The 19127-nt window shown below is 39.4% G+C and overlaps 1 protein-coding gene and 1 pseudogene across 3 annotated transcripts in view; both read left to right on the top strand.

Annotated features, from left to right (window-relative positions):
• The window catches only part of SLFN12 (schlafen family member 12), a 29818-nt gene extending 23055 nt beyond the window's left edge, over window positions 1-6763 (top strand). For both annotated transcript variants that reach the window (XM_001114157.5, XM_077970801.1), the window contains exon 4: window positions 5094-6763. In XM_001114157.5, the coding sequence (XP_001114157.5) occupies window positions 5094-5689 (596 nt within the window). In that variant the 3' untranslated portion in view covers window positions 5690-6763. The remainder of the gene's footprint in view (window positions 1-5093) is intronic.
• Window positions 6764-8795: 2032 nt separating this feature from the next.
• LOC100424598 (tRNA-uridine aminocarboxypropyltransferase 2-like) lies at window positions 8796-10538 on the top strand (annotated as a pseudogene). Its single transcript, XR_013406296.1, has 2 exons — window positions 8796-9766; window positions 10109-10538. The product of XR_013406296.1 is annotated as a tRNA-uridine aminocarboxypropyltransferase 2-like (transcript).
• Window positions 10539-19127: the final 8589 nt, after the last annotated feature.

Below are 19127 nucleotides of genomic sequence, written 5' to 3'. Positions count from 1 at the left end.
AATTCGGCTGTGAATCCGTTTGGTCCTGGACTTTTTTGGTTGGTAGACTATTAATTATTGCCTCAGTTTCAGAGCCTGCTATTGGTCTATTCAGGGATTCAACTTCTTCCTGGTTTAGTCTTGGGAGAGTGTAAGTGTTCAGGAAATTATCCATTTCTTCTAGGTTTTCTAGTTTATTTGCATAGAGGTGTTTACAGTATTCTCTGATGGTAGTTTGTATTTCTGTGGGGTCAGTGGTGATATCCCCTTTATCATTTTTTATTGCATCTATTTGATTCTTCTCTCTTTTCTTCTTTATTAGTCTTGCTAGCAGTCTATCAATTTTGTTGATCTTTTCAAAATACCAACTCCTCGATTCATTGATTTTTTGGAGGGTTTTTTGTGTGTCTCTATCTCCTTCAGTTCTGCTCTGATCTTAGTTATTTCTTGCCTTCTGCTAGCTTTTGAATGTGTTTGCTCTTGCTTCTCTAGTTCTTTTAATTGTGATGTTAGGGTGTCAATTTTAGATCTTTCCAGCTTTCTCTCATGTGCATTTAGTGCTATAAATTTCCCTCCTCACACCGTTTAAATGTGTCCCAGAGATTCTGGTATGTTGTATCGTTGTTCTCATTGGTTTCAAAGAACATCTTTATCTCTGCCTTCATTTTGTTATGTACCCACTAGTCATTAAGGAGCAGGTTGTTCAGTTTCCATGTAGTTGAGCAGTTTTTATTGAGTTTCTTAGTCCTGAGTTCTAGTTTGATTGCACTGTGGTCTGAGAGACAGTTTGTTATAATTTCTGTTCTTTTACATTTGCTGAGGAGTGCTTTACTTCCAACCATGTGGTCAATTTTGGAATAAGTGTGATGTGGTGCTGAGAAGAATGTATATTCTGTTGATTTGGGGTGGAGAGTTCTGTAGATGTCTATTAGGTCCGCTTGGTGCAGAGTTGAGTTCAATTCCTGGATATCCTTGTTAACTTTCTGTCTCGTTGATCTGTCTAATGTTGACAGTGGGGTGTTGAAGTCTTCCATTATTATTGTGTGGGAGTCTAAGTCTCTTTGTAGGTCTCTAAGGACTTGCTTTATGAATCTGGGTGCTCCTGTATTGGGTGCATATATATTTAGGATAGTTAGCTCTTCCTGTTGAATTGATCCCTTTACCATTATGTAATGACCTTCTTTCTCTCTTTTGATCTTTGTTGGTTTAAAGTCTGTTTTATCAGAGACTAGAATTGCAACCCCTGCTTTTTTTTGTTCTCCATTTGCTTGGTAGATCTTCCTCCATCCCTTTATTTTGAGCCTATGTGTGTCTCTGCATGTGAGATGGGTCTCCTGAATACAGCAGACTGATGGGTCTTGACTCTTTATCCAATTTGCCGGTCTGTGTCTTTTAATTGGACCATTTAGTCCATTTACATTTAAGGTTAATATTGTTATGTGTGAACTTGATCCTGTCATTGTGATATTAGCTGGTTATTTTGCTCGTTAGTTGATGCAGTTTTTTCCTAGCATCGATGGTCTTTACATTTTGGCATGTTTTTGCAATGGCTGGTACCAGTTGTTCCTTTCCATGTTTAGTGCTTTCTTCAGGGTCTCTTGTAGGGCAAGCCTGGTGGTGACAAAATCTCTAAGCAGTGGCTTGTCTGTAAGGATTTTGTTTCTCCTTCACTTATGAAACTTAGTTTGGCTGGATATGAAATTCTGGGTTGAAAATTCTTTTCTTTAAGAATGTTGAATATTGGCCCCCACTCTCTTCTGGCTTGGAGAGTTTCTGCTGAGAGATCTGCTGTTAGTCTGATGGACTTCCCTTTGTGGGTAACCCGACCTTTCTCTCTGGCTGCCCTTAACATTTTTTCCTTCATTTCAACTTTGGTGAATCTGACAATTATGTGTCTTGGAGTTGCTGTTCTTGAGGAGTATCTTTGTGGCGTTCTCTGTATTTCCTGAATTTGAATGTTGGCCTGCCTTACTAGGTTGGGGAAGTTCTCCTGGATGATATCCTGAAGAGTGTTTTGCAACTTGGTTCCATTTTCCCCCTCACTTTCAGGCACCCCAATCAGACATAGATTTGGTCTTTTCACATAATCCCATATTTCTTGGAGGCTTTGTTCTTTTCTTTTTCCTCTTTTTTCTCTAGACTTCTCTTCTGACTTCATTTCGTTCACTTGATCTTCAATCATTGATACTCTTTCTTCCAGTTGATCGAGTCGGTTACTGAAGCTTGTGCGTTTGTCATGTATTTCTCGTGTCATGTTTTTTTATCTCTGTCAGTTCGTTTATGGTCTTCTCTGCATTGATTATTCTAGTTATCCGTTCTTCCATTCTTTTTTCAAGATTTTTAGTTTCTTTGCACGGGTTACATAGTTCCTTCTTTAGCTCTGAGAAGTTTGATCGACCAAAGCCTTCTTCTCTCAACTTGTCAAAGTCATTCTCCATCCAGCTTTGATCCATTGCTGGCGATGAGCTGCATTCCTCTGAAGGGGGAGATGCGCTCTGATTTTTTGAATTTCCAGCTTTTCTGCACTGCTTTTTTCCCATCTTTGTGGTTTTATCTACTTTTGGTCTTTGATGACAGTGATGAACTGATGGGGTTTTGGTGTGGGTGTCCTTTCTGTTTGTTAGTTTTCCTTCTAACTGTCAGGACCCTCAGCTGTAGGTCTGTTGGAGATTGCTTGAGGTCAACTCCAGACTCTGTTTGTCTGGTTATCAGCAGCAGAGGCTGCAGAAGATAGAATATTGCTGAACAGTGAGTGTTGCTGTCTGATTCTTGCTCTGGAAGCTTTGTCTCAGGGATGTACCCCACCATGTGAGGTGTGAGGTGTCTGTCTGCACCTAGTGGGGGATGTCTCCCAGTTAGGCTACTCAGGGATCAGGGACCCACTTGAGCAGGCAGTCTGTCGGTTCTCAGATCTCATCCTCCATGCTGGAAGATCCACTGCTCTCCTCAAAGCTGTCAGACAGGGTCATTTACCTCTGCTGAGGTTTCTGCTGCTGTTTGTTTAACTATGCCCTGTCCCCAGAGATGGAGTCTACAGAGACAGGCAGGCCCCCTTGAGCTGCGGTGGGCTCCACCCAGTTTGAGCTTCCTGGCAGCTTTGTTTACCTACTTAAGCCTCAGCAATGGTGGGCGCCCTTCCCCGAGCCTTGCTGCCGCCTTGCAGTTAGATCTCAGGCTGCTGTGCTAGCAATGAGGGAGGCTCTGTGGGCATGGGACCCGCCCAACCAGGTGTGGGATATAATCTCCTGGTGTGCCGTTTGCTAAGACCCTTGGTAAAGTGCAGTATTTGGGTGGGAGTTACCTGATTTTCCAGGTGTTGTGTGTCTCAGTTTCCCTTGGCTAGAAAAAGGGATTCCCTTCCCCCTTGCACTTCCCAGGTGAGGCGATGGCTCGCCCTACTTCAGCTCTCGCTGGTTGGGCTGCACCAGCTGACCACTACCGATTGTCCGGCACTCCCCAGTGAGATGAACCTGGTACCTCCGTTGAAAATGCAGAAATCACCTGTCCTCTGTGTCACTCGCGCTGGGGGCTGGAGGCTGGAGCTGCTCCTATTCGGCCACCTTGCTCCAGGATCCTGAATGATCCTTTTAATGTGCTGTTGTATTTGGTTTGCTAGTATTTTGTTGAGAATTTTTGCATCTAGTTTCATCAGTGATATCGGCCTGTAATTTTCTTTTTTATGTGGTGTCCTTGCCTGACTTCATGATCAGGGTAACGTTAACCTCATAAAATGAGTTTGGAAGTATGTCCTCCTCTTCAATTTTTTGGAAGAGTTTGAGAAGGATTGGTATACTCTTGTATTTGTGAGCCATATCTTTAATCAACTTTGAAAAAACTATAATTGTTTATCTCTTCAAATATTGCTTATCTTAGTTTTCTCTCCTTTCTCTTTGTGGGACTCATATTATAAATTTTCTAGAATTTTGACAGTTTCTGACATGTCTCTTATCTTCTGTTTTTACCTTTTTTTTTTTTTTTTTTCATTGAGTTTGAGTTCGGACTTTTGCTACCATCCTGTCTTCCTATTGATTAGTCCTGTTTTCTGCTATGCTCTGTCTGCTGTTAAACATTATCAAACAAGTTCTTAATACCACATACTGTGTTTTTCAGTTAAGGAATATCCACACAATTTTTATTCATCAATTTTAGTTTTTCTAAGCCTGTAAAAGAATAAAGACGTCTTCATCTTTTTGTCTTTTTATTATTTTTTTTGTTTTTAAATATATTACAGTTATTTTAAAGTCTCTTTTTGATAATGACAATATCTGAAGCACTTGTCAGTCTTTTTCTCTGATCTGATTTTTCTCCTGTTTTCTAGTAATTCATTCTGATTTTTATTGTCTCTCAATTTTTCATTGTATCATGGATTACAAATTGTAGAGACTTTGATAGATATTACATCTCTCCAAAAACGGCTATATTTACTTCTGGCAGGTCGATAGAGTACCACCCATTGCTTTTATTCCTTTGAAGATTTTTAAAATGCTTTTCTAGGTATAATAGTTTTTAATTTTGCCCTTACTACCAGATCATGGCTTTTCTAGTGCCGTAATGTCTCTGGTGTTTACCAAGATCCCTCCATTCTTTTGGGACTGGAATTTTTGTCTGTGGTTCCTGAGCATCATGAGGCTGAAGAAACTTACATTCAGCTCTTTAGTCTCCCAGTTGATATTTTCTTCTGTGTTTCCAGCATCTCACCTGTATTAGCCAATGAGTTCAGGGAAATTAGTGCATAGACTTTGGCTTCTCTGCAGTTTCATTTTCTCTGAGATTTTACTTCTCATATTCCAGCTCTTCTTACTTCTTTTCCTCAGAAATAATAAGACTGATTATTTCCCCTTGGACTTTATTTACCTATGCCATGATATGGAAAATCTACTTAGGGAAAAAGCAGGAGTGAATGTGAAGCGACTTCCTGTGTTTCACATCTATTAAAGACTGTGGCACTTCAAATCCTGCTTTTATTTGCGCTTTCTAGTTCTTTAAATTATTGTTTGATATATTTTATACAACGTTTACAGTGTTTTTGATGGTCTTTTACAAGCTACTTTGCTATGGCTTAAACGGGAAGTTCCTACTGTTTTATAATTTATTATCATTATTTCCTTATTTAGGGCTATCAGGAAGGATAACATACACTCCAGAAAACCTTTGCAGAAAACTGTTCTTACAACATGAAGGACTTCAGCAATTAATATATGAAGAAATGGGCTCTGTCAGTAAGGGCTCACTAATTTTCTCTAGGAGCTGGTCTTTGGATCTGGGCTTGCAAGAGAACAACAAAGTCCTCTGTGATGCTCTTCTGATTTCCCAGGACAAGCCTCCAGTCCTATACACCTTCCACATGGTACAGGATGAGGAGTTTAAAGGCTATTCTACACAAACTGCCCTAACCTTAAAGCAGAAGCTGGGACAAATTGGTGGTTACACAAAAAAAGTGTGTGTCATGACAAAGATCTTCTACTTGAGCCCTGAAGGCAAGACAAGCTGCCAGTATGATTTAAGGTTGCAAGTAATTTACCCTGAATCCTACTATTTTACAAGCACTCAAACAAGGAAAGACTTGCTGAAAGCCCTTTTTAAAGCCTTAAAGAGACTTGAGTCTGTGAGAGACCAGTTTGCCTTTGCCAGTGTCTCCCAGATAATCAGTATAGATTGCTTTCAGAAGAATGATAAAAAGATGTTTAAATATTGTCGAATGCTCACCTGATGGAAGATGGACTGGGCTACTGAGATATTTTTCATTATATATTTGATAACATTCTCTAATTCTGTGAAAATAGTCTTTGAAAACTTTGCAAGTTAAGCAACTTGATGTGATGTTGGAAAATTGGGTTTAGCCTATCTTCACTTCTCAGATATTGTTTGAGGGATATTAGGAAAATTAATTTGTTAACTAGTCTGTGCACAGTATTACTCTGAATGTAGTTCCTGAATAAATTTTCTTCCATGCTTGAACTGGGAAAAATTGCAACACTTTTATTCTTAATGACGACAGTGAAAATCTCCTAGCATATGTCTAGAAAACAATGATAACTTACAAAAGATTATCCTTGATGAAACTCAGAATTTCCACAGTGGGAATGAATAAGAAGGCAAAACTCATTTCCTCAAAACAAAAACCCCAGGAATTCTCTGGATCTTCTTGAGCTACCTTCACACTATTTTCTTGGAAGGATTGCGGATTTTCTAATTGGTCAGCTAGCACCTTTAAAGAACTCACAAGAATGGTTACTTGATTTTTCTACAAGCAGTTCTGAATAAAGAAGGTAAGTTGACAAAATGTGGAAAATCCTCTCTAACTAAGATTTGAAGGAAAGCAGCCAAAGTATAAGTAGAAACTCTTTTAGACAATGAGAGTTTACATCAACAAGAGGAAGGAGCACCAGGGTTTGGCATTTCCCACTCATCTAAGATGAGCTAAGGGACCGAGACGAAGCTCAGTGGAGTGGGATACACCCTTGACTGGGTGTTGTGAATTCATGCCTAAGATGTTCAGTGGGATCTTGGAACAGAGACGTTCAGTGGGATCTTGGAACAGAGAATAGAGCCTAAATTACCCATCAGGGCCTCTGCCTTCTCCACCACTGTGCCCAATGCCAGACAAAGTGGATCAATGCATTCAGCATTCTGAGAAAAGTTTTACTAACACATATTTTGCCAAACTGAGATGATGTTTGACTATAAAGGAAACAGGCAGACATTCTTATCAAAGGATATAGGGAACATAGTTCTCGTCTACCTTCTTGAAAACTATGCTGCAATGAAATCCAGCCAATGAAAAGAATCAAAACGAAGAACTTAAAACGAGAGCATACTTGCACTCCTGGAGTCTCTCTCCAGCCCTGAACTGTGGCCAGCACAGTGTGTCAGTCTGTACCAGCTGCTGGTATGGGTGACCTGGGCACAGGCAAGACCATCATCATCACACACTGTGTGCACCAGAACTCCTCCTGGCATCTCCAAGCCAGTTCACCATTGTGTGAATTGTGCACTGAAGGAGCTCCACTGGGACTCAGAGGCCTTGGCGCACCTGCAGCTGTGGAACATTGCAATGAGGAAAGATTGGGGAAATGACAAGAACCTGTTGTCTGGAATTTATAGGTGCATTGATTGTCTTCAGTATCACCAGGCCGGCCCCATTTGAAGCAAGTCAAAGTGGAAAAATGATTTGGACTAAATGTTAACTCATGGCAGATCAGTTTCTGTGGTTCTGTTGGCCAAGAAATGTGACCGTGGGAGGGTGAATGCAGAAACAGTAGCCTCAAGATAGGCCAGATCTACATGGAACATAGTTTTGTAGGATGAGTTGAAACATCAGCAAAGGAAAATGTGAACTTGATGAAGCCTCCAGGTGCCTGGATGCCAAATAGACAAATACAGAATCTAAGAAAACACAGTTAAGAGCCGTTGGCCCCGTTCCTATTTGGCATCATTGTAAGAAACCTGAGGTAGTGATAGTGGATGTATTTAGAGAGTGAAGCATAAGCTGACCTAAACAGCCTAGAAAATGTTTTACTATGAGAGTAAGAAGGAAGAACACAAGTGGATATATGAGGAGTCCTTGCAGGCTGGCCCATCAGTAAGTTTTTCATTTGTATGTCATTAGTCAAGAAAGTAGATCTGAAATTTTGGGGGGTCTTTAGTATAATCTTGGGGGAGTTGTAAAGTGGGTTAAAAGTCTGAATTATACATACATCAAGGTGGCAGGTCTGGCAGTCATATCGTTGAAGGGTATGGCTAATACATTAATAATGTATGTGTAGATTAGCATATGTGTGTATAACCAAGGGCAAGGGGTGGTCATGGTCAGAGACATAAGACAAGAGGTCGGCAGGGGGGAAGCTTGAGGGAGTGGTAGGGGAGGGCACTGGGGAGTGAGTGGGTCAAGGAGTTGACTAATAGGAAACAACTACCTCCAGGAGAAGGCAATAATCTCCATTAATTATTATTATTATTTTCAGGGACAATGTCTTGCTCTGTCGGCTGGGCTGGATTGCAGTGGTGTGATCATAGCTTACTGCAGCACTGAACTCCTGGGCTCAAAAGATTCTCTCACCTAAGCCTCCTGAGTAGCTAGGACTACAGACACATACCAACTCATCTGACTAATTTTTAAAATTTTTGTAGAGATAGGGTTTCACTATGTTGCTCAGGCCAGTCTCAACTTCTGGGATTAAGCAATCTTCCTATCTTGGCCTCCCAGAGGGCTCAAATAGGCAAAATTGAGCCATTAATTGGAGAAGCAGTAAGGATAATTATCCCTTTTCATAATGAGGTTCTATATAACAAGTCTTAATCCTTGAAGGGCCTATTCTAACTTAAATTGTGCCATATTAACTATTTTAAAGAGGGATTTATAGGGTTCCATTTTATCAAGCCATTTTTTAAGTCCCAAAATTTTAACTTTAATTTATTATTTGTTATGTCAGAGTCTGTGTCCAATATGAGATACTTTAAAGCAATGGGTACAAAACTATGGGAAATTCAACCAAGGCAGTAAAGTGAGGGATATTCATTTTTTTTTTTTTTTTTACTTAGTTACCTTTTTAAGATTAGAGGGGGTACAATATTTAAATTTAGTGAGAACCCCAAGTATAATATATATTTTTTTGAGAAGGAGTTTCGCTCTTGTTGCCTGGGCTGGAGTGCAATGGTGCTATCTCAGCTCACGACAACCTCCGCTTCCCAGGTTCAAGCGACTCTCCTGCCTCAGCCTCCCTAGTAGCTGGGATTACAGGCACCTGCCACCATGCCTGGCTAATTTTTGTATTTTTAGTAGAGACAGGGTTTCACCATGTTGGCCAGGCTGGTTTTGAACTCCTGACCTCAGGTGATCCACTGGCCTTGGCCTCCCAAAGTGCTGGGCCCCAAGTATAATTTGAGCCCCAGTATTGATTGAGTCCATGAAGTGTGTCAGTTTGTATATTTTAGCAAATACTAAAGTTAATTTTAGATCTTATGTTGTAGAGACAAAAAACCCAATCAGTGTCCTATTTATCTTTTTGTAATATAAATTCTTTGGTATATACATTCTGGATTTATAATTGGGCCAAATTATGGACCTTTGTTTTAATTTAGTTATATATGTTATATCCGTATCTATATGTACATATACGATCTATTCCTTATGTCTATATTAAAATATTATATTGATGGCCTGACCAAAGTGTCCGCCATGGAGTCGCAGAGAGAGGCGCGAACACTCCAGGAACCCGTCGCTCGGCCGGCTGGGGCCTCAAGGTCTCAGACGCCAAACGACTAGGAGCTGCGGGAGGGCGGCGCAGTGCTGGCCAAGGCTGCCCTGGGCACAGAGGCGGACGACGCTGGTGCGGACTGGCTATGGGAGCCGCAGGTGCAGCCGGCCGAGCGGAGGCCCGAGTGCAGCCGCTGCAGCTGGCCTCAGAAAGTGTGTTTGTGTCCATTTCTCCCAGCGCACCCTTTGCATATCTCTACCCACTTGTACATAATTCAGCATCCAGCAGAGGAAAACAAAATGTTGTAGACAGTTCCTCTACTAGCAGCATGCCTCCCTCAGGACAAGTGCAAAGTAAAGATTGGTCGTCGCTTCAGTGAAGAAAAAGATCCTGAACTTTCAACTGTTTGCCGGAAATTTGGTACATTAATATTATATCCAGGGGCTGAAGCTGCTAATTTGGAAGAATTTATGTTAGATTTTCCTGTTTATCCTTCACAATCATCATCATTGATGGTACACGGAGCCAGGCTAAGGACATTTTCTGTAAGAATTCCTTGTTCTGACACCCCAAACAGGTGCAGTTAAAAACTAGCATTTCGGCTCGCACGGTGGCTCACGCCTGTAATCCCAGCACTTTGGGAGGCCGAGGCGGGCGGATCACGAGGTCAGGAGATCGAGACCATCCTGGCTAACACGGTGAAACCCCGTCTCTATCAAAAATACAAAAAATTAGCCGGGCGTGGTGGCGGGCACCTGTAGTCCCAGCTATTCGGGAGGCTGAGGCAGGAGAATGGTGTGAACCTGGGAGGCGGAGCTTGCAGTGAGCCTAGATCGGGCCACTGCATTCCAGCCTGGGCGACAGGGCGAGACTCCGTCTCAAACAACCACCACCACCACCACCACCACCACCACCACCACCACCACCACCACCTAGCATTTCTAGTCAATATGTAATTCGGATGCAGCCAACTAATAGAGGTCTTTCTACACTGGAATGTGCAGCTGTTGCTCTTTCCCTCTTGGAGAAAAATAATTACATACAAGAGACTTTGTTTCGCCCTCTTGAAGCTTTATGCTCTTTCCAACGTTAGCATGGTGCCCAAATTCACCTCAGGAAGGAACACCTTCTGAAAAATGGATTATATCCAAAACCAGTGCCAAAGAACAAACACAAACTCAGGAAAATGTAACTGTTAAAGAATAGCGTTAAAATTTAGTACAGTTGTTCTTTTGGTGCTAGCTTACCTGTCTTCATCTAACAATACCAAGTTAAGTTTTCATATAGTTTAGGTCTGTAGGTTTCTGACTTGCTAAAGTAGAATGAGAATTGCATACTAATCTTGCCCAGAAGAAGGAAGTAAACCCAATATCCATAGAAACAAATAAACAAACGAAAATTCACTGACTCACTGAAAAGCAAGATTTCATACTGTACTTGTTTTTAAAAATGTGCCTCTAATAATACATGTTTTCAAACTCAAATTTAAAATGTGATTTGTTGTTGAGCTGGGTTAGAAGTTCTTGCTTGTAAAATAGAAGGAAATCGTTGTGGTAGATTGAAACAGTATTGTTTTCATTAATGTTTATAAATAAGTAGGTGTAGACCAATAGTATAAGATACCTACATCGATTTGCAGTCCTAACTTTATAGTTTGAAATAAGTAGCAAAAGAAAATTATGATAATCAAGTAATTCATTATTTTGTAAAATAGTATAAAGGGATAAGAAAACTTTATTGTTAAGGGCTAAATTTGAATTCAGCTAATATGATTTAAGTATTCTATTAATTGTCCTGCTTTTTAAAGAAGTACATGTAATTTTGAAACAGCACACATTTTCATTTGCAATTGCTCTGGATAAATTTTTATTTTTCAGTGTTGATTGAACAGGCTTATTGACTATGGTAAACTTATTTTATTGAAGTTTTCAAATGGAAAATAGTAAGTGGAATATTATACAACTGTTATTTTCAGAACATATTTCTTTAGGGCTATTTAAAATAGCCTTTTTAATGGGCAAAAACTTTCAACTTGAGAGAACAAATTCCTCTCCTCTGTGGGAAAATATTTGCTGAGATTTTGTATAGAATAAGAGACATGTAGGTAACATATATTTATATTCAGCATAAGTCTACTGCAATCATGAACACCTCTTGGCAAGAAGAGGGGATTTTGTTTTCAGTCTTTGTTTATGACTTCTAGAGTTTCCTGCATCATACGTGTTAAGTTGTAAGGAAAAACTAAACATGCAATTTAAAGGTAAACTTGATAACTATTTATGGAACATAAGCATACACTGATGGTTATTTCTCACAGTTTTCATGCTCATTTGTTTATTATTTACTTGGATTAGACTCATTAAAAACCAAAATGGTGGTCACAATTAGAATGCTAATATTTGGGGAAACTATGCAGAAAATATTTTAAAATATTAAAAGTTAGAGTGCTATCTTCTGTTGTTGATTTATTTTTGGATTTAAAAACAAATTAGGGCTGGGCCCAATAGCTCACACCTGTAATCCCAGCACTTTGGGAGGCTGAGATGTGAGAATTGCTTGAGTCCAAGAGTTTGAGACCAGCCTGGGCAACATGGTGAGACCTCATCGCCACACAATTTTTTTTTTTTAAAATAATTATCCAGACGTGGTGGTGTGCACCTGTGGTCCCAGTTGCTTGGGAGGCTGAGGCAGAAGGATTGCTTGGGCCCAAGAGGTCGAGGCTGCAAGAAGCTGTGTTCATTCCACTGCACTCCCGCCTGGGTTACAGAGTGAGACCTGTCTCCAAAAATAAATAAATAAATAAGCTCATTTACAATGTAAAACACCTAATATCAGATGATTATTTGGTGTACTAGAAAAGAAATAGCATATAATAATATATAATAGTTTCTTAACAAGTGGGGCTAAAATCATTTTATAGTAATTTTTCACATTGATGTTAAACTTCATGAGTTTCCTTTAGTCACTAGTATTTTTTAAAAAGAAAACTCCCCCATCCCTAATATACCATTTTGTATCTCAAAATTTTACTTTGTTGATTTTTAAAGAGTAATTTCTACTTTTATCTTTTAAATAAAACATTTTTGAGTATTTTTGAAGACTTAAAAAGCTTAACATTTAGTATTTTTGGAAATGTATAACATTTTCTTGAAGTATGTAGTTTTCCAAATTATTTTAATGACCTGTTAACTCACTTTACTTGTTTTTTACCTATATTTTCCTGACCTCTTTACAAGGCAAGTCCATTTAATCATCTGTGGTACAAAGTGCTTCTCTAGTCACCTGTTCTCATTAAACAGTTTTAAGTAAGTTTTAAAGCCATTATTTTAATTACTAAAAGTTCTCAAAGTGGGTAGTATTATGTGAGTATTTTAACTGAAAATTTAATCAGGGTTTTAAAAAGTACTTTTTTATTGTATTAGTTGGCTTTTAAATTCAGATTCTTTATATTTGCTTGATTTTCCTGGAAGTTCCAGGCTTTATGAATTTGTAGCTGATAGTAGGTTTTGCTTGTGTACCCCAGCTGCACTTTGATGTGGGGTAGATGGTTTTGTGAGTTATTTGAACCATGTAACTCAGAGAATAGTATTTCCTTATACATAAAGTGACTTCAGTTTTAATCAGCCCATTATAGTATGTTGAAATCACTGTGTGTAATGGGAGATATTGAGAGTTTCTAGCATAAAGGGTTGAGAACTATATTATACAAAGTAAGTCACAGTGCATGGCAACTTTCTACAGGTTGGATTACAAGACTTCTTATGTGGAGTAGGATAATTATATTGGGAAAAATTATTTTCGCTAACTTTAAGACTCCAGAGACACTTTTCTCAGCCATGACCAGTAATGTTTTAAAAAGATTTTGGAAGGAATAAACTCCTCACTATACCACCAGTTCGTGATTTTAAGGGAGGAGACCACCCTTCATATTGTCTTATGCCCAATTTCTGCCTCCAGAGAAAGAAGAAGTAAAAACTAAAAGGCAGAAATGAAATCCACAAGCAGACAGCCCAGCGCCACACCCTGGGCCTGGCAGTTAAAGATCGACCCCTGACCTTTAACATAACATCAGTTATGTTATCTATAGATTACAGACATTGTATAGAAAAGTACTGTGAAAATCCCTGTCCTGTTCTGTTCTGTTCTAATTACCGGTGTATGCAGCTCCCCGTCATGTACCCCCTGCTTGATCATGACCCTCTCATGAGGAGCCCCTTAGAGCTGTGAGCCCTTAAAGGGACAGGAGTTGCTCACTCGGGGAGCTCAGTTGTTGGAGATGTGAGCCTTGCCGAAGCTCCCGGCTGAATAAAGCCCTTTCTTCTTTAACTTAGTGTCCGAGGGGTTTTGTCTGCGGCTTGTCCTGCTACAATTTATTTATTTTAAAGAGACAGAGTCTCCTTCTGTCACCCAGTTTGGAGTGCAGTGGGATAATCATGGCTCACTGCGGCCGCGAACTTCTGGGCTTGAGTGTTCCTCCCGCCTCAGTCTCCCAAGTAACTAGAACCTCAGCCCCATGCCACCACACTCAGCTAATTTAAAATTTTTGTGGAGCTGGGGGTCTGACTATGTTGTTTAGATGGGTTCTGAACTCCTGACCTCAAGAGATCCTTCTGCCTTGGCCTCTCAGTTAGTAAATTATATAGAACACTTCTGTATAATTTATTCAGCTTATTCATCACATATTTCCAACTGTTGCCCAAATAAGTTTAAAAATGTGATCATGTTATTAGAAAATCCTCTCCACTGAATTTCAGGGATGCTGAATTTTAGGGAGCTAAATCATTGACCCTTGTATGTAATTGCTGTTGGTACAGAAGTAAATTTTATTGATGCTACAAGTAAAAAATTAGATCTGACTTAGTAAACTCAGAAGTTTTACATAACTATATTTTACTATGTAGATGTATTTCTTTAACATAGCTACAGATGGGCATTTTTATGAATAAATAATATTGCATTATAGATGGAAAAATTGTATCTACATATGATTTAGTTGGTTATTATTTTCTCCCTGTGCTACAATTTTGATGTTTGTCTCCTCCAAACCTCATGTTGAAATTTAATCCTCAATATCGGTGGTGGGGCCTAATGGGAGGTGTTTGGATCAAGGAGGAGGATCCTTCATGAACAGATTAATGGCTTTCCTTGGGTGGGAGTGAGTTCTGACTTTACCAGTTCCCGTGAGAGCTGGTTGTGAAAAAGAGCCTGGCACCACCCCCACTTTGCACGCATTGGCTCCTCTTTGTCTCTCTTCAGGAAGCAGCCTGAGGCTGCAACCAGATGTAGGTGCTCAATCTTGAACTTTTCTAGACAACAGAATAGTGTGCCAAATAAACCTTTTTTTCTGTGTAAATTATTTAGCCTCAGGTATTGGTATACAGCAACACAAAATGGACTAACACACTAGAATTCAGGGTTTCTTTTTCCTCTTCCTCCCCCTGCCTCATTACAAGAAAAACCTGGGACTGTAATGCCCCTCGAAACTGGGCCTCCAAACTGGGAAGGAGCTGAGAAACGAAAGAATGGCACAGACAAGTAAAGCCTGGTGAGTAGATGAGTTTACTAGGACTTACATACAGGGGGCTCCTGTGTGGCAGCAGGACAGCTCCGGAGATCTGTCCAGCTACCCGTCTTTAAGATGCTTTTAGTTAATTTTCTGGCTTGTTGACTACTGCATGTAATGAGACTGTTTTCCTTAATATGTTCCCAGATACATTCCAGGATATTTGGGTTCTCAGGGATACCTGCTCCTTGGCTGGGCACCATGGTCTTGGCTTACTGCTTGGCCTTCGGGGTTCAAGCAGTGGATATACACTGGAGGAGGATGGATCACACTACCCCTCCATGCCATTTTAGGCTGTTTTGGTTTTTGTCTCTGGATGACGAGAAGAAAGGACTGTAGAAGAAAGGGGCCCAGTTTCTCTAGGCAGTGCCTTTCCGTGGACAATCCCCTCCAGTCCCCTTTCTCCCTTTCTTTTTTCTTTATTAAACAAAATCTTTTAGAATGGCTGGTATCTCTAGGGTAAAATTTTCCTCGTCTCTCACACCCTTTTTGTCTCCTCTTTCCCAACCATTTTTTTTTTCCTTTTTCTCATTTGAATATTTATCCGATACCTCAGGTATCAGATCCAAGAAGCTGATGAAATCCCAATTAGGATAAACCCAACAAAATTTGTGCCAAGACACATTGTAATTGAATTTCTAAAACTAAATTTAAATGCCAAAAATCTTTAATGCTACCAGTGAAAAATAACACCTTCTTAATAGGGAACAACAATTTGAATAACAGTGGAACCATGGAGACCAAAAGGAAGTGGTACAATATTTTTCAAATGCTGAAAGATAAGGACTCTCAACCTGGAATCCTATGCACAGAGAATATATTCTTCAGAAATGAAAGGGAAATCAAGACATTCTCATATGAAGGAAAAACAAGAGAATTCATCACCAGAGGACCTACCCTAACAGAACAGCTAAAAGAAGTTAGCTAAAGAGAAAAAAAAATGCAAAAAGAAGGAGTCACGGAACATCAGGAAGGAAAAAGAACACAGTAACTACAAAAAAAAGTACACTTTCCTTCTCTGCTTAAGTCTTTTAAATTATGTTTGACAGTTGAAACAAAAATTACAATACTATCTGATGTGATTCTACATGTTTATAGAGGAAATAGTTAACACAATATTATAAACAAGTGAAAATGATTAAAGAGACATAACTGGAGGTAAGATTTCTATATCCTACTAGGACTGGTAAAATGATGACACCAGTACACTGTGAAAAATTATATATACATAATGCAATATCTAGAGCAACTGCTATAAAAACTATACAAACAGATACACTAAAAACATAATAGAGACATCATAATGGAATTCTAAATAATATTCACATAACCCACAGGAAGACAGGAAAAAGTAAAGAAAAACAGAAAGAAGAAATATAAATCAAAAAATAAAAGGGGATACTTAAGCCCAAACATATAAATAATTACAGAAAGTGTAAATGGTCTAAATACACTAATTAAAAAATATATTGGTAGAGTATATTTAAAAACATGACCCAACTAGATGCGGTCTAAAGAAACTCACTTCAAATGTATGGAAATTGAAAGTAAATGGAAAAAGAATTATGCAAGCAAAGGAAAGCAGGAGTGGCTATACTAATATCAGATAAAGTTATATCTGATATTACTTTAGGTAAGATTTTACTTTTAGTAAAATTGCCAGAGACAGAGAGGGACATTATATAATGATGAACATCAGTCCATCAAGAAGATATAGTGATTATATGTGTATGTGTTTCAAATAACAGAGCTGCAAAATATGTGACACAAAGAGTGTTAGAACTGAAATGAGAAACAGACTCTACGATTATAGTTGGGGACTTTAACACCCTTCTATCAATACCTGCTAGAAAAAGTAGACAAAAAATATGCAAAGGGAGCCTGGGCAACATAGCAACACCCCATCTCTACAACAACAAAATTAGCTGGGGAAGATGGTGTGCACCTGCAGTCCTGGCTACTTGGAAGGCTGAAGCAGGAGGATCACTTGAGCCCAAGAGGACGAGGTTGCAGTGAGCTCTGATTATGCCACTGCTCTCCAGCCTGTGTGAGAACCTGTCTCTAAAAAAAAAAAGAAAAATATATAAGGATATAGAAGAACGTAACACCACCAGTCAACAGAAGTCAACATGATCTAATCGACATATACAGAACACTCTACCTAACAGCAACAGAATATACATTCTTTTCAAATGCCATGGAACGTATACCAAGATAGACCATAACCTGAGCCATAAAAGAAACCTAAACAAATTGTAAAGATTAAAATTTTAAAGATTAAAATTAAACTCAAAGGGTGTTCTATGGCCTAAATGGAATCAAACTACAAATCAATAACAGAAAGATAACAGTAAACTCTCCAAACACTTAGAAACTAAAAACACACTTCTAAGTAATCCATAGATCAAAGAGGAAGTCTCATGGGAAAATTTAAAAATGCACTTAAGTGAGTGAAAATGGAAATACAGTATATCAAAATTTGTGAGACATAGGTAGTGACAGTAAGGAGATTCAGTGATGAGAGTGAAATTTAAGCACCAAATGCACAGATTAGTGTGGTAGGCTGAATTATAGGCCCCCTAATGATGTAAATCTCCTAATCTCTAGTACCTGTGAATGTGTTGCCTTAACACAGTAAAAGGGACTTTGTAGATGTGACTAAATTCACACTTTTGTGATAAGATTATCTTGGATTATCTAGGTGGATCCAGTATTATCACAAGGGTCCTTATAAGAGGGAGTCAAGAGAATCAGCCACAGAAAGAGGAAATATATAAGGATGGAAGCACAGGACAGAGCCAAGAGAAAGTGCTATGCACTTCTGGCTTTGAAGATACAGGAAGGGGCTACAAATCAAGGCATGCAGTCAGCCTCTAGAAGCTGGAAAAAGCAAGGAAATGGATTTTCCCCTACAGCTCCAGAAGGAATACAAGCCAGCTGATACCTTGATTTCAGCTCAGCGAAACTGATTTTGGACTTCTGATTTCCAGAACTGTACGATAAATTCATGTTGTTTTAAGCTGCTAAATTTGTGGTAATTCGTTGCAGCAGCAATACGAAACTAATACAATTAGAAAGCAAGAGGCCGGGTGCGGTGGCTCACACCTGTAATCCCAGTATTTTGGGAGGCTGAGGCAGGCAGATCACTTGAGGTCAGGAGTTTGAGACCAGCCTGACCAACATGGTGAAATCCTGTCTCTACTAAAAATACAAAAAGATTAGCCAGGTATGGTGGCGCGTGCCTGTAGTCCCAGCTAGTCAGGAGGCTGAGGCAGGAGAATGGCTTGAACCCGGGAGGCAGAGGTTGCAGTGAGTTGAGATCACACCACTGCACTCCAGCCTGGATAACAGAGCGAGACTTTGTCAAAACAAAAAAGAAAAGAAAAGAAAAGAAAAGAATAGTTGCTATGCTGCCCCTTTAAGATCATAGAAAAAGTAGAGCAGAATAAACCCAAAGCAAGCAGAAAAGAAGGAAATAAACAGCAAAAATCAATAAAACTGGAAACAGAAAAATAGGAAAATCAATAGAACAAACAGCCAGTTATTTGAAAAAAGACCCATAAGACTGGCAAATATCTTGGGAGATTTACAATGAAGGAAAATAGCATATAAACTACCAATATCAGGAATGAAGTGGGGAATATCAATACAGACTGTTAGTCTAAACAGCACCATTTTGTAAGTCCCCCTCCATTTCGCAGACCTTGGTGAAAGTGAAATATTCCATGGGGGTTGGAGCCATGAGACACAGCCTGCCTCATATTCTGCTGGGAGCAAGTGCAAGGAACACCATATTCTGCCGGTACAAGGGCCAGAACCACCTCATCCTGGGAACACATTATCGATGTTCTCCATGGCAGCAAGCCGTACTGCCCAGACCCCTTCCACCCATACCTATAAGTAACCCAACCTGTAAGCAACAGTGGCCACTGGCATTATGCTGGTTCCCCACTTCTGTAGGTCTTATGCTGGACATAAAGCCTGCATTTGCTGTAGAGCCGCCACTTTCTCTGTGTCTTTCTTTAACCCTTGCCTTCCCTTCAAAACCTAACACAGACCATGTAGACATCCAAAGGATAATGAGGGAATACACAAACAACTCTGCATTCATAAGTGAGACAACATGAAATGAACTACTTCCTCAAATTGAATTTGTCTTTTACAAGCTCCCAAAAAAGAAGTATCTGTGCCTGAGTGATTTCACTAGAGAAGTCTGCCAGACATTTAAAATAAGTTAACATCAATTATACATATTCTTTTCCAGAAGACAGAAGAGAGACCACTTCTCAATTCATTTTGTGAATTCATTTATGGTATTACCTAATATCAAAATCAGACAAAGACAGTACAAGAAAAGAAAACCACAGGCCAATAGCCCTTATAAATAT

This window comes from Macaca mulatta, chromosome 16 (assembly GCF_049350105.2).
Source record: "Macaca mulatta isolate MMU2019108-1 chromosome 16, T2T-MMU8v2.0, whole genome shotgun sequence".
Taxonomy (NCBI): Eukaryota; Metazoa; Chordata; class Mammalia; order Primates; family Cercopithecidae; genus Macaca; species Macaca mulatta.
Note: the sequence above shows the minus strand (reverse complement) of the source record. Positions and strands in the feature narration are given on the sequence as shown.